The sequence below is a fragment of the Oncorhynchus gorbuscha genome, linkage group LG13, assembly GCF_021184085.1.
Source record: "Oncorhynchus gorbuscha isolate QuinsamMale2020 ecotype Even-year linkage group LG13, OgorEven_v1.0, whole genome shotgun sequence".
NCBI classification, from domain to species: domain Eukaryota; kingdom Metazoa; phylum Chordata; class Actinopteri; order Salmoniformes; family Salmonidae; genus Oncorhynchus; species Oncorhynchus gorbuscha.
Genome location: NC_060185.1, coordinates 23,997,580 through 24,014,975, shown reverse-complemented (window position 1 = coordinate 24,014,975; position 17,396 = coordinate 23,997,580). Strand labels below are relative to the sequence as shown.

The 17,396-nt window shown below is 42.2% G+C and overlaps 1 protein-coding gene across 8 annotated transcripts in view; it reads right to left on the bottom strand.

Moving 5' to 3' along the window:
- LOC123992600 (eukaryotic translation initiation factor 4 gamma 1-like) overlaps nucleotides 1-17,178 on the bottom strand; it is an 82,679-nt gene extending 65,501 nt beyond the window's left edge. For 5 of the 8 annotated variants that reach the window (XM_046293862.1, XM_046293866.1, XM_046293864.1 and 2 more), the window contains exons 1-5: nucleotides 14,976-15,082; nucleotides 8,594-8,675; nucleotides 8,369-8,486; nucleotides 8,160-8,243; nucleotides 3,459-3,491 (exon numbers count right to left, since the gene is read on the bottom strand). In XM_046293862.1, the coding sequence (XP_046149818.1) occupies nucleotides 3,459-3,491; nucleotides 8,160-8,243; nucleotides 8,369-8,443 (192 nt within the window). In that variant the 5' untranslated portion in view covers nucleotides 8,444-8,486; nucleotides 8,594-8,675; nucleotides 14,976-15,082. Of the gene's footprint in view, nucleotides 1-3,458; nucleotides 3,492-8,159; nucleotides 8,244-8,368; nucleotides 8,487-8,593; nucleotides 8,676-14,975; nucleotides 15,083-17,114 lie in introns of those variants that run through there. The other 3 variants (XM_046293868.1, XM_046293869.1, XM_046293863.1) reach the window with 2 other exon arrangements.
- Nucleotides 17,179-17,396: the final 218 nt, after the last annotated feature.

Sequence of the window (17,396 nt, the reverse complement as noted above, 5' to 3'; positions counted from 1 at the left end):
GGGAGAGAGAAGAGGGAATGAAAGGGGAGAGAGAATGAAAGAGGGGGAGAGAATGAATGAGGGGAGAGAATGAAAGAGGGGAAGAGAATGGGGAGAGGGAGAATGAAAGAGGGGAGAGGGAATGAAAGAGGGGAGAGAATGAAAGAGGGGAGAGAATGAAAGAGAGAATGAAGGAGGGGAGAGAATGAAAGAGAGAATGAAAGAGGGGGAGAAAGAGGGGGAGAGGGAATGGAGAGAGGGAGAGGGGAGAGAGAGGGGGAGAGGGAATGAGAGAGAGGGGAGAGAGGGAATGAGAGAGAGGGGGAGAGGGAATGAGAGAGAGGGGGAGAGGGAATGAGAGAGAGGGGGAGAGGGAATGAGAGAGAGGGAGAGAGAGGGAATGAGAGACAGGGAGAGAGGGAATGAGAGAGAGGGAATGAGAGAGAGGGAGAGGGAATGAGAATGAGAGGGGAGAGAGGGAATGAGAAAGGGGAGAGGGAATGAGAATGAGAGGGAATGAGAAAGGGGAGAGGGAATGAGAAAGGGGAGAGGGAATGAGAAAGGGGAGAGGGAATGAGAAAGGGGGAGAGGGAATGAGAAAGGGGAGAGGGAATGAGAAAGGGGGAGAGGGAATGAGAAAGGGGAGAGGGAATGAGAATGAGAGAGAATGAGAGAGGGGGGAGAGAATGAGAATGAGAGAGAATGAGAGGGGGAGAGAATGAGAGAGCAGCAGTCAGTTGATAGAAAGCAGAGAACCAATCCCCACAGTAGTGAACTAACAAGCAGAATGCATTCCTAGTCCTTTAAAAATGCAGGTGTGTGAGTAACCGTGTCCATGCGCAAAGTTAACATAGAACACTGAGTCGGTGTGTGTGTGTGTGTGTGTGTGTGTGTGTGTGTGTGTGTGTGTGTGTGTGTGTGTGTGTGTGTGTGTGTGTGTGTGTGTGTGTGTGTGTGTGTGTGTCAGGGTTTCCGTTAGGAAAATATGGCGCCGGACATTTGGCTTTTTTTACCAGACCAATATGCATTGGGTGCATAACCTGATTAGGACATCCACCCACTATGCTCAGAATGACAAAAATCACATTTAGTATATGGTAATTCATATGGACAGAACATGCAAGTGGAGAATGGAACAATGTACGGTCCTTCTTACTGAATTCTGATGTGCACTTTAAACATGTTAGAATAAATGTATTTTCCTCAGCCAGCAAGAAGAGTAACAAACAGCAAAATCACTAGTCTGTCAATCAAGAGTAGAAAGGTTTGCTACTTATTTTATTGGTCAGCTTGTTGAGAAATAGTCTAATCCAAACAGACTCATACAACCAGTAGGCTATATAAAAAGGCTACATAAAAATAATAAAAACAGAAAGCAAAGAGTATGAGGCAACAGATCAGAACTTCTAGTTTAAAATGTTGATCAAATATTATTTCATCACATTATAAGCGCAGCAATGCACACAATGCAGTCGGGAATGAACCAGAAACGATAGTTGTCAAAAGGGCACAACACATGCGAGCACTTTCAAGTGACAAAAATGAACATGTCAAAATGAGAGGAGATCTAATAGGCTACTTTGAAGCAAGGTAAGAAATGCCTCAATGTACGGAACAAGTGTGGTCCCATGTTTCAATGAGCTGAAATAAAGAGATGTGAGCATTTTCCCTTTACCAAAACAATCCATCCACCAGACAGGTGAGGAATATCAAGAAGCTGATTAAACAGCATGATCATTACACAGGTACATCTTGTGCTGGGGACAATAAAAGGCCACTAACATGTGCAGTTGTCACACAACAATACCACAGATGTCTCGAGTTGAGGGAGCCTGCAATTGGCATGCTGACTGCAGCAATGTCCACCAAAGCTGTTGCCAGAGGATTGAATGTTAATTTCTCTACCATAAGCCGCAACCAACTTCGTTTTAGAGAAATTATGTCCAACCGGCCTCACAACCGCAGACCACGTGTAACCACGCCAGTCCAGCATCTCCGCATCTGGCTTCTTCATCTGCGGGATCGTCTGAGATAAACCACCCGCACAGCTGATCAAACTGTGGCTTTGAGCAAACCAAATCATTTCTGCACAAACTGTCAGAAACCATCTCAGGGAAGCTCATCTGTGTGCTTGTTGTCCTCACCAGGGTCTTGACCTGACTGCAGTTTGGCGTCGTAACCGACTTCAGTGGGCAAATGCTCACCTTCGATGGCCACTTGCATGCTAGAGAAGTGTGCTCATCACAGATGAATCGCGGTTTCAAATGTACCGGGCAGATGGCAGGCAGCGTGTATGGCGTCGGGTGGGCAAGTGGTTTGCTGATGTCAATGTTGTGAACATGGTGGCGGTGGGGTTAAGGTATGGGCAGGCATAAGTTACGGACAATTTACATGATTGCATTTTATTGATGGCAATTTTAAATGCACAGAGATACCGTGTCGAGATCCATACCAGATAGTGACTGGCTTTCTGATCCCCATCCATACTTTTATTTATTGTTTAAATGTTAAGGTATCTGTGACCAAACTCATAGATTAGGGCCTAACTGATTTCCTTATATGAACTCTAACTCAATTAAATCTTTGAAATTGTTTCATGTTATATTTTTGTTCAGTGTATGTATTAAAACGTTTAGGTTTCAAACAATTAAGTATGTCTTCAAAAAGCAAGTTGCCTCCAGCTCATTGCAAAGTGGTGTGTGACGCGCTGATGAAGTCTGCCTTATGTTGCAGTTTGATGCCGCCTTCAAAACAACTTGGAGCGCGGAAATCTCTGACTTCAGTGTGTTCAAGACAACTGGGGGGATAAAAAAATAGTTTTGAACAATCATCCAACTCTTTCTAGAGCTCCGACTTTCCGACCTGAAAATCGCTGACATCATGATTTAGCCTTGTATTTTTCCAGAATTCCTAGTTGTCTTGAAAGCACCACAAGATGCTGCAGCAGCTCTTGTGCTGTTCGACAGATCATTTTCTACTCAAAGGCTCTGTATCTGTATGCGTGTAATAAACAAGATACATAATGAATATAATGTACACACAGGCCAATTTAATTCCACTAAATTTTGCAAATTAGCCTACAAACCGATAAGCATGAGCAGTCAAATTTATTTCCATCAATGAATAGCCTAAAAAGCATTATTTCGCACTTATTTTTTTTGTCTGGAGCCAATTTAATTTATCCACTTATTTATTTATTTTTACAATTAATATGTAAATCGGACAAAAGCCAATAATTACCCGCTAAGGGAAATCCTGGTGTGTGAACATGACAAGTTCCCAATGAATAAGGGATCCCAGAATACTTTTGGAATAGGATTCTACAGCAGATTCAATCTCTTAGCCTACCAAAATAAACATGTGTAGGTTTTACAACATTCAGTGCTCAAAAACAGTTTGGAAATGCAAGTATAGAGAGAACTCTACACTGCCCCTATTTCAACCCAGCCCACCCAAGTCCCTGGTTAGGCTGTTAGTACCTGTTGGTGTAAAGCACGGGGCCCGGGGGCAAACTAGAAAAGGAGAGCAAGACAGGTCACAGGTCAGAGGTTAATAGGACACCAGCTGGAGAGCAGCAGATTACAACCCTCCTCCATAGACACACACAAACACACAGAGTGAGAGATAGGCAGGCATGGAGCAGGGCTCAACAAGAGGATTCAGAACACTATACAGGTCTCATCTGAGAGAATGATTTTGCCTTCTAGCAGTAACAATGACAGGTTGGAGTGTGGAACGTACACTCACTGAACACTAAACAGTAAGAGATGGTATCAAGAGGAAAGAATGAGAGTTTACACGTAGCACGATTATGGCTGTCATGACAGTTCGTCAGCCTGTGATTGTTGACCATTAATTAACAAACACATTTAGCATCTCCTGGCTTCCAAAGCCACTGACGCAGACCTTTGGAATATTTACATTTTTAAAAAGTCTAATAAATCCATGTAATATAGCCCTCACCTTCAAAATAAATCCATGTAATATAGCCCTCACCTTCAAAATAAATCCATGTAATAAGCCCTCACCTTCAAAATAAATCCATGTAATATAGCCCTCACCTTCAAAATAAATATAAAGCCCTCACCTTCAAAATAAATCCATGTAATATAGCCCTCACCTTCAAAATAAATCCATGTAATATAGCCCTCACCTTCAAAATAAATCCATGTAATATAGCCTTCACCTTCAAAATACATCCATGTAATATAGCCCTCACCTTCAAAATACATCCATGTAATATAGCCCTCACCTTCAAAATAAATCCATGTAATATAGCCCTCACCTTCAAAACAAATCCATGTAATATAGCAAAAAACAAATCCATGTAATATAGCCCTCACCTTCAAAATAAATCCATGTAATATAGCCCTCACCTTCAAAATAAATCCATGTAATATAGCCCTCACCTTCAAAATAAATCCATGTAATATAGCCCTCACCTTCAAAATAAATCCATGTAATATAGCCCTCACCTTCAAAATAAATCCATGTAATATAGCCCTCACCTTCAAAATAAATCCATGTAATATAGCCCTCACCTTCAAAATAAATCCATGTAATATAGCCCTCACCTTCAAAATAAATCCATGTAATATATGCCATTTAGCAGACGCTTTTATCCAAAGCGACTTACAGTCATGTGTGCATACATTCTACGTATGGGTGGTCCCGGGGATCGAACCCACTACCTTGGCGTTACAAGCGCCATGCTCTACCAACTGAGCTACAGAAGGACCACAAACAAATCCATGTAATATAGCCCTCACCTTCAAAACAAATCCATGTAATATAGCCCTCACCTTCAAAACAAATCCATGTAATATAGCCCTCACCTTCAAAATAAATCCATGTAATATAGCCCTCACCTTCAAAATAAATCCATGTAATATAGCCCTCACCTTCAAAATACATCCATGATTTATTTAAGACAGGTCTAAAGAAACATGATGAAGAAAATGTGTCCATTTCAGAAGAACCTAATAGCATATTCTGAGTTGTCCTTATATTAGGTCCTGATCTGGATATGTCATATGGCTGTGGGCATCACTAGTTCATTTAGCAGACAAGATTTGCTTAGAATTCCATGGCATTATTATATAGTATGAAGAACACAATTGAACAAAGCTGAATAAAATAAAGTCTATTTTCTCCAAAATATTTGTGTTGAGTGTTTAACAAAGAAATAGGTCCTCCTATATGCTTCATTTAGAGTTATTTATGTACCTTTAGTTCTACAAATGTTGGGCTATATGTTTAGATTATTAATACATTGGCTGCATGATGCGACTAATGATGATTTGAAAAAAGGTCACGTGAAAAGGCATGAGCTCTGCTTTGTTTTTTTTTGTGCAGGCTGTACACACCTCATCAGTCTCTCATTCACAATTTGACAAGCAATTGATAATGTCTCGAATTTCTCGGCCTTTGTGTGGATGTAATGCTCTCTACAAAAATCTATGCCTTTTGCGGCCAGTGGCCATTGTGCCCTTGGGCTAAATATAATAATGATAATTCCCTTCTCCCTGAGTGCTGCATGCTCCGAAGCACCTCTCACTCACATGGCTCTCCAGCACGTGATCTCGGGTCTTTCTCACAGGTTACAAGTGAAGACAGACACATCAGGGACGCAACTGCACGCATCCTTCTGCAATTCCGAGGTACATATTAAAGATATTGGAAGAACTGTCCACATTTACTTCTTGTCAGTCAACAAGATGAGTAGGCCTAACAAACAGCAAAAGCACGAGCCTATGTCAATCTAATATCCCCCATAGTACAAAAGTTGACCTATTCTATGCGAAAAATAAATAAGTCTGGGACAGTTGTGGTATGCGATAGATCCCAAATTAATACAACCCCTAGCGTCAATTTTTTTTTTTTTACAGAATGAGGCTGACAACATTTCAGAACGTAGCTTAAAATGTTGATAAACTATTAGGCTATTTCTTCACATTATTAGCGCAGCAATGTTCCATTGGAGGGAAACACCATTATCAAAAGTGACCGCAAATGCGATGACATATGTAATACTTTTATTACATAAAGGTGTATGTTTATGGTAAAAATTCACAAAATCTTTAACTCAACCGCTGCTTATTTATGCCAGTTAGGCTCTACACGACTTGTGAAGAGGGATTAATGTGCTTAATTTTAAGAAGTTATTTGACCACTTTAGTTGTGATACAAACCATATTAAAACATATAATAATAATAAACCATTTAGCAGACGGACTTACAGTCATGTGTGCATACATTCTGATGGGTGGTCCCGGGATCGAACCCACTACCCTGGTTACAAGCGCCATGCTCTACCAACTTAGCTACACAGGACCAAATTACATATAAGAAAAAGTCCAAATTACATATAAGAAGTTTGTTTTGATTTATAAAGTACCATTATAATGCACCCGTCTCAAAACAGGGGGGGGGTAACAGTAATCGATGCACTTAACCTGTTACTCCTACCCCCTACTTTTTCGAACATCCTGTTAAAAATCGCGCAACATTTCAGCTCCCTGCTGCTCATGCCAGGAATATAGTATATGCATATGATTAGTATGTGTGGATAGAAAACACTCAGACGTTTATAAAACTGGTTAAATCATGGCTGTGACTATAACAGAACGTGCGTTTCATCGAAAAGCGCAGGAAAATCTGATCACTGAAAATGGAAAAATATATCCATGCGCGACTTGAACCCATTGATAAAGGTGAACCACATTTAATGGGGCTGAGGTTGCAATACCTACAGCTTCCACACGTTGTCTAGAGTCTTGTCATTTGCCTAGGCTTTGTTTCTTGGTCAAACAGACGCAAGGCAACGCATTTCTTCCGGTCGACCGGATATTTTGGTTGAGAATTACCCGGACATTATTTCCAGACGGACAGCTAAAGAATATACTTCGCCTCGTGATCAATTTGATCGCTTATTAACGTTTAATAATACCTAAAGTTGCATTACAAAAGTATTTCGAAGTGTTTTGTGAAAGTTTATCGTCGACTTTTTAATTAAAAAAAATGAAGTTACGTTATAAGATGCTATTTTTTTCCGTTTATCACACAGTCTTCATAGATCGATATCTAGGCTATATATGGACCGATTTAATCGGAAAAAAAGACCCAATAGTGATTATGGGACATCTAGGAGTGCCAACAAACAAGATGGTCAAAGGTAATGAATGTTTTATATTTTATTTGTGCGGTTTGTGTAGCGACGACTATGCTAATTATTTTGTTTACGTCCCCTGCGGGTCTTTTGGGGTGTTACATGCTATCAGATAATAGCTTCTCATGCTTTCGCTGAAAAGCATTTTAAAAATCTGACTTGTTGCCTGGATTCACAACGAGTGTAGCTTTAATTCAATTTTATTTTTATTTATTTTACCTTTATTTAACTAGGCAAGTCAGTTAAGAACAAATTCTTATTTACAATGACGGCCTAGGAAGAGTGGGTTAACTGCCTGTTCAGGGGCAGAACGACAGATTTGTACCTTGTCAGCTCGGGGGTTTGAACTCGCAACCTTCCGGTTACTAGTCCAACGCTCTAACCACTAGGCTACGCTGCCGCCCCAATACCCTGCATGTGTATTTTAATGAACGTTTTAGTTTTAACTAGTACTATTAGCATTTAGCGTAGCGCATTTGCATTTCCAGATGTCTAGATGGGACACCTGCGTGCCAGGTAGGAGCAAGAGGTTAAATAGCAAATGGAGGAGGCTTTTCCCGTGGTACATTTTCAAGCCAGCCAGGTAGGCTATACTTCTATTTTAAAGAAAAGCCATGTGCTTTTAATATTAGGAAAGTTGAGAAATACATTTTTGAGAGGCCTAGCCTATTGAAAGCTGATGGGATCCTCCTATTTTTAATAGAGGCCATCATTCTGTTTTCTCATGGAATTTGACAGCCTATAGAAATGTTGCGCAACATGAAGTGTTACAGCACTGAGTACCATGCAGTTAGCAAGTTTGGTAGGCTACTAATGACCATCTGGAGCATCAGAGCTTGGAGAAGCCTAATTACTAAACAATCACTTGAAATTTGACTGCCTTCATGACTGTTGACCGCCGTTGTGGAGGTAATACGGTCACAACAGCCCTAAGCAGGATCTACATTCCTACCAATAGATTAAGATACTGTACTAGGGACTAAATGAAGCTGTGGGGTGACGGAGGGCGAACCTGTCGGTGCTGTGGTGCTGGGTTCATTTGTGGAGGTGGGGTGGCAAAGACAACAGAAGGGGGTTGTCCAGGAGGGAAGGTGGCCTGTGAAAGGGAAAGGAAAAGGAAAAGAGGGAGAGACAGTGATCAACAATATGGTTACTGATTGGACAAACAACCATGAGACAAGATTGAAGCCCCAATTAAAACAAACAGTAGATTCCCATTACCTGTTGGATTCCGGGGGAGGGGGCAGGGTGGGTGGCAGAGGGGGGTCCCGTTATAGGCTGTGGTGCTTTATTCATTTCATGTGGTTCTGCATGGGCGCACTCGGACCTGTACAGAAATCTGAGAGGAGGAAGAGGGTGGAGGAGGTGAAGAGAGAATCAGGGATAGACTATGAGAGAGAGAGAGAGAGAGAGAATGGTGTTTAGGCGTTGTTGACCAGCACTCACACTTTGAACCGTGTTTAGTCCCAGGAATGGGAGCAAGGCTCGGTGGTGTGCCAATGTGGTGGTCGTCTGTCCTCTGATCGCCCTGTCAAAGAGAGAGGGAGAGAGAGAGGTCAGATTGGATTCATAACTGAGATGACAGAGACAATGGTTTGGTACACAGGGGATACAATTCTATTCCCCATGAGACAGGCATATTGTCAGGGACATCACAATACGATTTCATAATCCTATATGTAGGTTAGTGCGATTCAATACTGCGATTTGATGTTCCAAACACACCTATTGCTCACTATATGTCTGCTGCAGAGCATGAGAAAATGAGTTTTGATCAGTCATGAAAATAAGTGTTCAAAACATGTTGACTCACTATTTTTAAAAAGACAGAACAAGCTAAAATACTGGCGTTGGCACAGGTACAGCCAACGAGAGTTAGACAGGGTTTATTCTGGTTCAGAAATGGTACTTAGGTGGTGCGCGTGGCCATTGGAGTGGTCGCTACCCGAACATTTGAGGTCCTTCTGCTGTCCGCAGTGACAAACTGCAGCCGTTTAAAACCTAATTTCCTACAATTCCACAAGTCAGAGAAAAACGTGCAGTTATAAAGCCAATTTCCTGCAATTCTACACATTTTGCCATAACGTACCCTAGCCGAGTGACACAAACACAACTAAATTAATGGAGGCCCCAGGGCACGACAAAAATACTAATGAATGTGGTTAATTTGTGATTACTATTTTTAAGAACTAACAAACTCAGCAAAAAAAGAAACGTCCTCTTGCGGTCAACTACGTTTACTTTCAGCAAACTTCACATGGTGTAAATATTTGTATGAACATAACAAGATTCAACAACTGAGACATGAGCTGAACAAGTTCCACAGACATGTGACTAACAGAAATTGAATAATGTGTCCCTGAGCAAAGGAGAGTCAAAATCAAAAGTAACAGTCAGTATCTGGTGTGGTCACCAGCTGCATTAAGTTCTGCAGTGCATCTCCTACTCATGTACTGCACCAAATTTGCCTGTTCTTGCTGTGAGATGTTACCCCACTCTTCCACCAAAGCACCTGCAAGTTCCCAGATATATCTTGGGGGAATGAACCTAGCCCTTACCCTCCAATCCAACAGGTCCCAGACGTGCTCAATGGGATTGAGATCCGTGAGCTTCGCTGGCCATGGCAGAACACTGACATTCCTGTCTTGCAGGAAATCACGCACAGAACGAGCAGTACGGCTGGTGGCATTGTCATGCTGGAGGGTCATGTCAGGATGTGCCTGCAGGTACCACGAGGGAGGAGGATGTCTTCCCTGTAACGCACAGCGTTGAAATTGCCTGCAATGACAACAAGCTCAGTCCAATGATGCTGTGACACACCGCCCCAGACCATGACGGACTCTCCACCTCCAAATTGATCCTGCTCCAGAGTACAGGCCTCATTGTAACGTTCATTCCTTTCAACGATAAATGGAAATCCGACCATCACCCCAGGTGAGAAAAAAACATGACTTGTCAGCGAAAAGCACTTTTTGCCAGTCCTGTCTGGTCCAGTGACTGTGGGTTTGTGCCCATAGGCGACGCTGTTGCCGGTGATGTCTGGTGAGGACCTGCCTTACAACAGGCCAACAAGCCCTCAGTCCAGCCTCTCTCAGCCTATTGCAGACAGTCTGAGCACTAGTGGAGGGATTGTGCGTTCCTGGTGTAACTCAGGCAGATGTTGTTGCCATCCTGTACCTGTCCCCCAAGTGTGATTTTCAGATGTACCGATCCTGTGCAGGTGTTGTTACACGTGGTCTGCCAGCTGTCCGTGGTGAGTCCCTGTAGCGCTGCTTAGGCGCCTCACAATACAGTCTCGCAATTTATTGCCCTGACCACATCTGCAGTCCTCATGTCTCATTGCAGCATGCCTAAGCCACATTCACACAGATGAGCAGGGACCTGGACATCTTTCTTTTGGTGTTTTCAGAGTCAGTTGAAAGGCCTCTTTAGTGTCCTAAGTTTTCATAACTGACATGAATTGCCTACCGTCTGTAAGCTGTTAGTGTCTTAACGACCACTCCACGGGTGCATATTCATTAATTGTTTATAATTCATTGAACAAGCATGGGAAACAGTGTTTAGACCCTTTACAAAGTTATTTGGATTTTAACGAATTATCTTTGAAAGACATGGTCCTGAAAAATTGACGTTTTTTGTTGTTGCTGAGTTTTTTTAGGTCCATTATCTTTTCTACATACTTTAAATCTTGTTTTAGTCATTTAAGTTCAAACTGAAAACATTTTTCCATCCCGAAAAATGATATGTATATAAACACACAGTGCCTTAAGAAAGTACTTTTCCACATTGCTAGATTACAGCCTTATTCTAAAATGTGTTAAATTGTTATTTTTCCTCATCAATCTACACACAATACGCCATAACAAAAACAGTTTTGTTTTTCATTTTCAACAGGACAATGACCCAAAACACCTCCAGGGTGCTTAAGGGCTATTTGGCCAAGAAGAGTGATGGAGTGCTGCATCAGATGACCTGACCTCCACAATCACCAGACTTTAACCCAATTGAGATTGTTTGGGATGAGTTGGACTGCAGAGTGAAGGAAAAGCAGCCAACAAATGCTTAGCATATGTGGGATGTCCTTCAAGAATGTTGGAAAAGAATGCCACGGGTGTGCAATGCTGTCATCAAGGCAAGGGATGGCTAATTAAAATATATTTTGAATGTGTCATTTCATTGTTTTGATGTATTCACTATTATTCTAAAATGTAGAAAATAGTAAAAATAAAGAAAACCCTTGAATGAGCAGGTGTGTCCAAACTTGACTGGTACTGAACACAGTGCCTTCAGGAAAGTATTCAGACTCCTTGACTATCACATTGTTACGCTACAGCTATAGTCTAAAGTTGATTAAATCGTTTTATTGATGTTGCCACCACCATGCTTCACCATAGGGACGGTGCCAGGTTTCCTTCTGATGTGACGCTTGGCATTCTGGCCAAAGAGTTCAATCTTGGTTTCATCAGACCAGAGAACCTTGTTTCTTGTTTAGGTGCTTTTTGGCAAACTCCAAGCGTGCTGTCATGTGCCTGTTACTGAGAACTGACTTCCGTCTGGCCACTGTACCATAAAGGCCTGACTGGTGGAGTGCTGCAGAGATGGTTGTACTTCTGGAAGATTATCCCATCTCCAAAGAGGAACCCTGTCTGAGGGACCATTGGGTTCTTGGTCACCTCCCTGAACAACGCCCTTCTCCCCAGATTACTCAGTTTGGCCAGCTCTAGGAAGAGACTTGGTGGTTCCAAACTTCTTCCATTTAAGAATGATGGCCACTGTGTTCTTCAGAACCTTCAATGCTGCAGAAATGTTTTGGTACCCTTCCCCAGATCTGTGTCTCGACTCTCAACCCTGTCTCGGAGCTCTACGAACTCATGGCTTGGTTTTTGCTCTGACATGCACTGTCAACCGTGGGACCGTATTTTGACAGGTGTTTGCCTTTCCAAATCATGTGCCATCAACTGAATATACCACAGGTGGACTCCAAGTTGTAGAAACATCATGGATGATCAATGGAAACAGGAGCTCAATTTCCAGTCTCATAGCAAAGGCTCTGAATACTTCGGTAAATAAGGTATCCGGTAAAAAAAATATCTGAAAAACATTTTTCACTTTGCCTTTATGGGTTATTGTGTGTGGGTTGATGAGGATTTTTTATTTAATACATTTTGAAATAACAATAACGTAACAAAATGTGGAAAAGGGGAAGGGGTCTGAATATGTTCCGTATACGCATGGACACGATTATTATTATTTATTTTGTAACGGTTTAGACATAGGAGACCCACCCAAGACTTTTCTGTGCATAAAAACCCCTGGCAGTTTTAGCTACCTAGCATTTAATTGCTTTAAAAATCTATACTTGGTGTCAAAGTATCAATATAATATCATCCAAAATAATATTGCAATATATAACTTGATTTTTTTTCGCCGCATCACTACTATTGTCCCAATAGAATATGTTGGATTCTAGCGGCCATTCACTCTTGAATTAACAGTAGACACACACCCTCTCTCCGTCTCAGCCACACACAAAGAGCAGTTGGGAAAAGCCCTGAGTCATTCTGAGTCAGTATTTTCTAAGGGAAATTACACTTCTGGCAGGTGAAAGAAGCCAAAATAAACACTGACTACAAGACAGAGAAGAAAAGCACACAAAACAAACCCAGCACCTTTCAAATGGACAGGTGGAACAGCAAACTTAAAGAAATGTTGAAATAGACATTTTCCACTAGAACTACTACACCCTCAGACCGGTGGGGGAGTTAGAAAGGAAATGGCAATGAGAGGTTGTGGTTGGTTAAGGTCAGAGACAGAGAGTGAGTTGGTGCTGAGTTGACACTCCGGAGCTAAAAAGGTCTCTCCAGTCTACACAAAAGAAGACAAAAAGGGTCAGTTTGAGTCAAGTTCCAAAAATTCAGCCGCACAAATGTACATAGAACTACGAAGTGATGCAAACGGACCTCCATCGCCTTAGTTTGCGTAGACTGTGTAGAGCCTTTTGGAGGGTCTCCCTGTGCTCACCCTGACGCACTCAAACTGACAGCAAGACAGCGAATGAAAAACTGATTCACCCTGAGGGGAAGAACCCTATGTTTTTGGCCACACCCTATAGCTGAAGCCTAAATCGTTCCCTCTGGAAGGATGAGGGAGCACTTCACATACATGAAGGATTCAGTGGAGTTCCTTGATGAGCAAACAGTCATGGCCATATATCTCAATCACCTCCTATTCCAACAGCATTACCTGTGTGCATACTAAATTAAATCAGTATATATCCTACTCCCGCAGCAATAGTGCTGCAGTGCAGAACTGACCAGGCAGGATAGCCCAAGGGAGAAGGGTTTGAAGGGAGGGGGATGTGTGAAACCCATCCGAGACCACACCCACCAGTTCCAGTCATCCAGCGGGCCTGACAGGCAGCAGAGGGTGATGAATGTGTATGTGTGGGGCGGGGACGTTCATGTTCAACCACCAATGCAACAGAGGCCGATGCATAATCCCAAAACGGACCCCATGACTAGTGTGGGTGGGAGCACAGACGCCTAAGACACAGGCTGTCGCCATAACAAAGCAGAAAGTTGTGTTTACCTATGTCGTAGTGGATTATTTGAGGTGTTAGTCGGTGTGAATGGTAGTATCATGGGAAGTGTAGTGTTTGTTATGCAGTCTCAAACAAAAAAAAGAGTGCTGAAGGGAATGACTAAACAGTGGCATCTACATGGCATGTTCGTAACGTTTGAATTGATAGCCTCTGATTCTCAGACATTGTTCACATATAACATAGCCTACCCGACAGTCGGCCTTAAAAGCACTGTACTGCCTGGATGGCCATGCACAAACACACTAGATGTGATGACCTCTGAAATATCTGTTCAACTCGAAAGCTAGGTAACTGAACAGTACCAGCCAGGTCAATGGGCCAATGGCAGTGCCAAAAAAAGTAATGCATTTCTGTGGTGGAAAGGAAGGGAAAAAAACACCTGTCAAGACTGCACGTGTAGCTACTGCCAAATAATGTTTATATGTAACCCATAGCTTAATATAACAAGCCTTACAGGGGACATCAGGGGCCAATTGTTTCTAAAGTATTGTGGTGTGTCATACCCTAAAAAGAAATTCCATTCCAATCACTACCCATCTGCCAGATCCCATCCCAGAGAGCATAAAGAACAACTTCACATCTGTTGGACAGAATTGAATGACAGTGTCCTCTGTATATTAGATTTGTATGATCAACAACGTTCTGAACATTGCAGGTTCTAGTCAATGACCGTACACTTGGCAAACTACATCAGTTATTTGTTATTGATTATCACCACAATTCCACCACTACTGTTGTTATTTACAATAGCTGTAATTCAAGATGAGAGCCAAAGCTATTCAGAGAAAGGCATTCGGTAGAGGACTAATTAATAATGGGGTAAATCTGGGATCATGGCTCGCCTGCTTCCTCAAGGCTCACGAGCTGGCTCTGAAGCGGCATCCATTTTGAGCGGAGGTTCTCAGCCAAGTTCACGTGTCGGTAATCGCCGTATATCAGTAATCGCTTCTCTAATGCAGATGCTACTACAACAGAAAGACCAGACACCCATGCGGACAGAATAGTTGTGCAGTCAAACAAAGTATTTGAGCTAATGTCAAATGTATTATTCCCTACGCTACATTAGCATTAGAAGCCATACACCGGTCATTTTTCAGTCCCGAAAAACATACATAGATACAAATTCACGGGACAACAAACAAGGCAGACCTGACGACTGTCACACAATAAACATTAATATTGCTAGCCACATGCATGCAGTCTACGGATAGTGGATAACTTTCAAACCCTCAGTTCTGACAAGCTCCGGTAACGTGAGACGATAAGGCGTGTAGGATTGCTTTGCTGTGCGGCGCCATGTTGCTCCAACAGCCTCCTCGGTCGTCACTAGTTACCACAGCCACAAAGTCATACCCGCCCATTTCTACAATTTACCCAAACCACACTAATTTTTTACATTTTTATTGAAGTCGGCACGCAGTTAAGAACAAATTCATATTTACATTGACGGCCTACTAAGAAACAGTGTGTTAACTGCCTTGTTCGGGGACAGAACGAAAGATGTTTACTCTGTCGGCTCGGGGATTCGAATCAACAACCTTTCGATTACTTGTCCAATGCTCTAACCATTAGATCTCCCGCCCCGACGTTATGCCTAACCTTAAATTAAGAACAAAATAAAACATTTTAGAATGTTTTAAGATATAGCCAATTCTGACTTTGAGGCTGTGCTAACTAGTGGCAAACATTTTTCCCCCAAACCCACTTTGGAGTTACCACGTGGGTGGATCTCCGGCTTTAGCGCGCGCAGCAAGTGTGACACCAATGCGCACACACAGCAGCCGGCTTCTTGTACTCCTCTATTCTCTTATCGGTTTTGATTTTCAAATTTGTCAACATTTATAGCAACCATAAAGGGACAATGCTCAATCTGCATATAATTACATGCAGGCTAACAACCATGTAGCTGAGGAACGCGCAACTCCGTTCTCTAACATCGAGGTGGATATGTAAGAAAACTGAGTTTTAGCATTCAGCTAACAAGCAAGGGGTCTCCCAAATACCAAAAAGATGGTAACCAGTCTCTGGCAATTGCCACCTGGAAACTGATCAGCATCTGTACCATTTCACCCGCAGGGTAGCATCCTCGATATGCTGTGTCATCCTCTGAACATTACGCATGGGATCCAAGGATAAACGAACTTGCCAATGTGGATCCTACCACATTGTCCCATGCATCAGCAATATGTATTCTCAGTAAACGGAGATCCCACAATATATCCATCTGTCAAATTACAAACGCCACAGTTAAATATGTTGGGCGGCAGGTAGCCTTGTGGTTGGAGCTTTTGGCCAGTAACCGAAAGGTTGCTGGTTCGAATTCCCGAGCTGACAAGGTAAAACTATGTTGTTCTGCCCCTGAACAAGGCAGTTAACCCACTGTTCCCAGATAGTCCGTAATTGTAAATAAGAATTTGTTCTTAGCTGACTTGCCTAGTTAAATAAAACGTGAAAAAATAAATATGCCGCGTTCAAAACAGCTGGTTACTCGATTTGTCCAGTGGGTCGTTCTTCTCCCCGAATATCTAGTTGTCTCGATTACACTGAAGTCTGAGATTTCTCCTGACTACCTGATAAAAACGACCGACTGGACAAATAGTTTTGAATGTCGATAATCATTTGACCTCTTTTTCACCGAATTCCCAGTTGTCTTGGAAGCACCACATAACCAGTGTTAACTCGTTACAACACAGACGTGCAGACTGGGAAGGTGATAAAATGATGCCTCCTCGACCAACTAACTACCGGTACTTAAACTATAACATTTACCACCCTTCCGAAACAAGATAGCAGTCAGAGTGCAGTATGCTGCAAATACTGCGTCCAAAATAACAGTCGGCTGCAGTTACTGCACGTTCAAAACTGCAATCTTTTTTTTGTAAGGAACGATTGGGTTTAATGTCCATTTCCCAAGAATAAAGTAAAGAACAGATGTGTCATAAAAGTTGCTACGGAAAACAAGCAATTATTAGTCACACTTCTCATAAACGTTAGAGCTAGCTGCATAGTATAAAACTGCTTACCATTAATTAGCTATACACGTTTAGAATAGTATTAGCTAGTTAATAAAGGTTTTCAAACGGATGTTTTTAATTCGGTATGTCAAATCTCCTGCCTTCGTCAATTCTCTTTCGTAGGCTAATGTTTATCACCTCGTAGGAAGGGGTGTCCTCTCTCTTTTTGGGGTGGGGGTTGGTTGGGCTAACAGGAAAAATCACAGTCTGGGAGTGGAGACAGCTCAAGCCCCCATATATCGATCTACTGGGTTTCATTTCAATTTTAAAAGCGCGGATGAATGCCGATTGTCAATTTCTGTCACACAATTCTGAATTAGCAAATAGTATAGATGGAAATCATAACATTTACCTTTCTCTCCTTCAGTCCGCAGTCGGACGAAATGGGCGGTCCCGGAAGCCGGTAGCCAAATTCCGGTTTAATCAGTCATGTGACATGGAGGCAGGTGTGATTGTAGCTTCTACACGTTTTAGCTAAAACGTCGAATCACAAACTAATGTGCAGTACAGTTTTCGTGTAATATTCAAACGAATTCATACACGCACAATAGAACACTCATCACTAACGGCTAGATGGTTGCTTTTGCTCGCATGGCATGGACAGATTGGTGTCTGTGAGGTCAAGTGTGCAGTC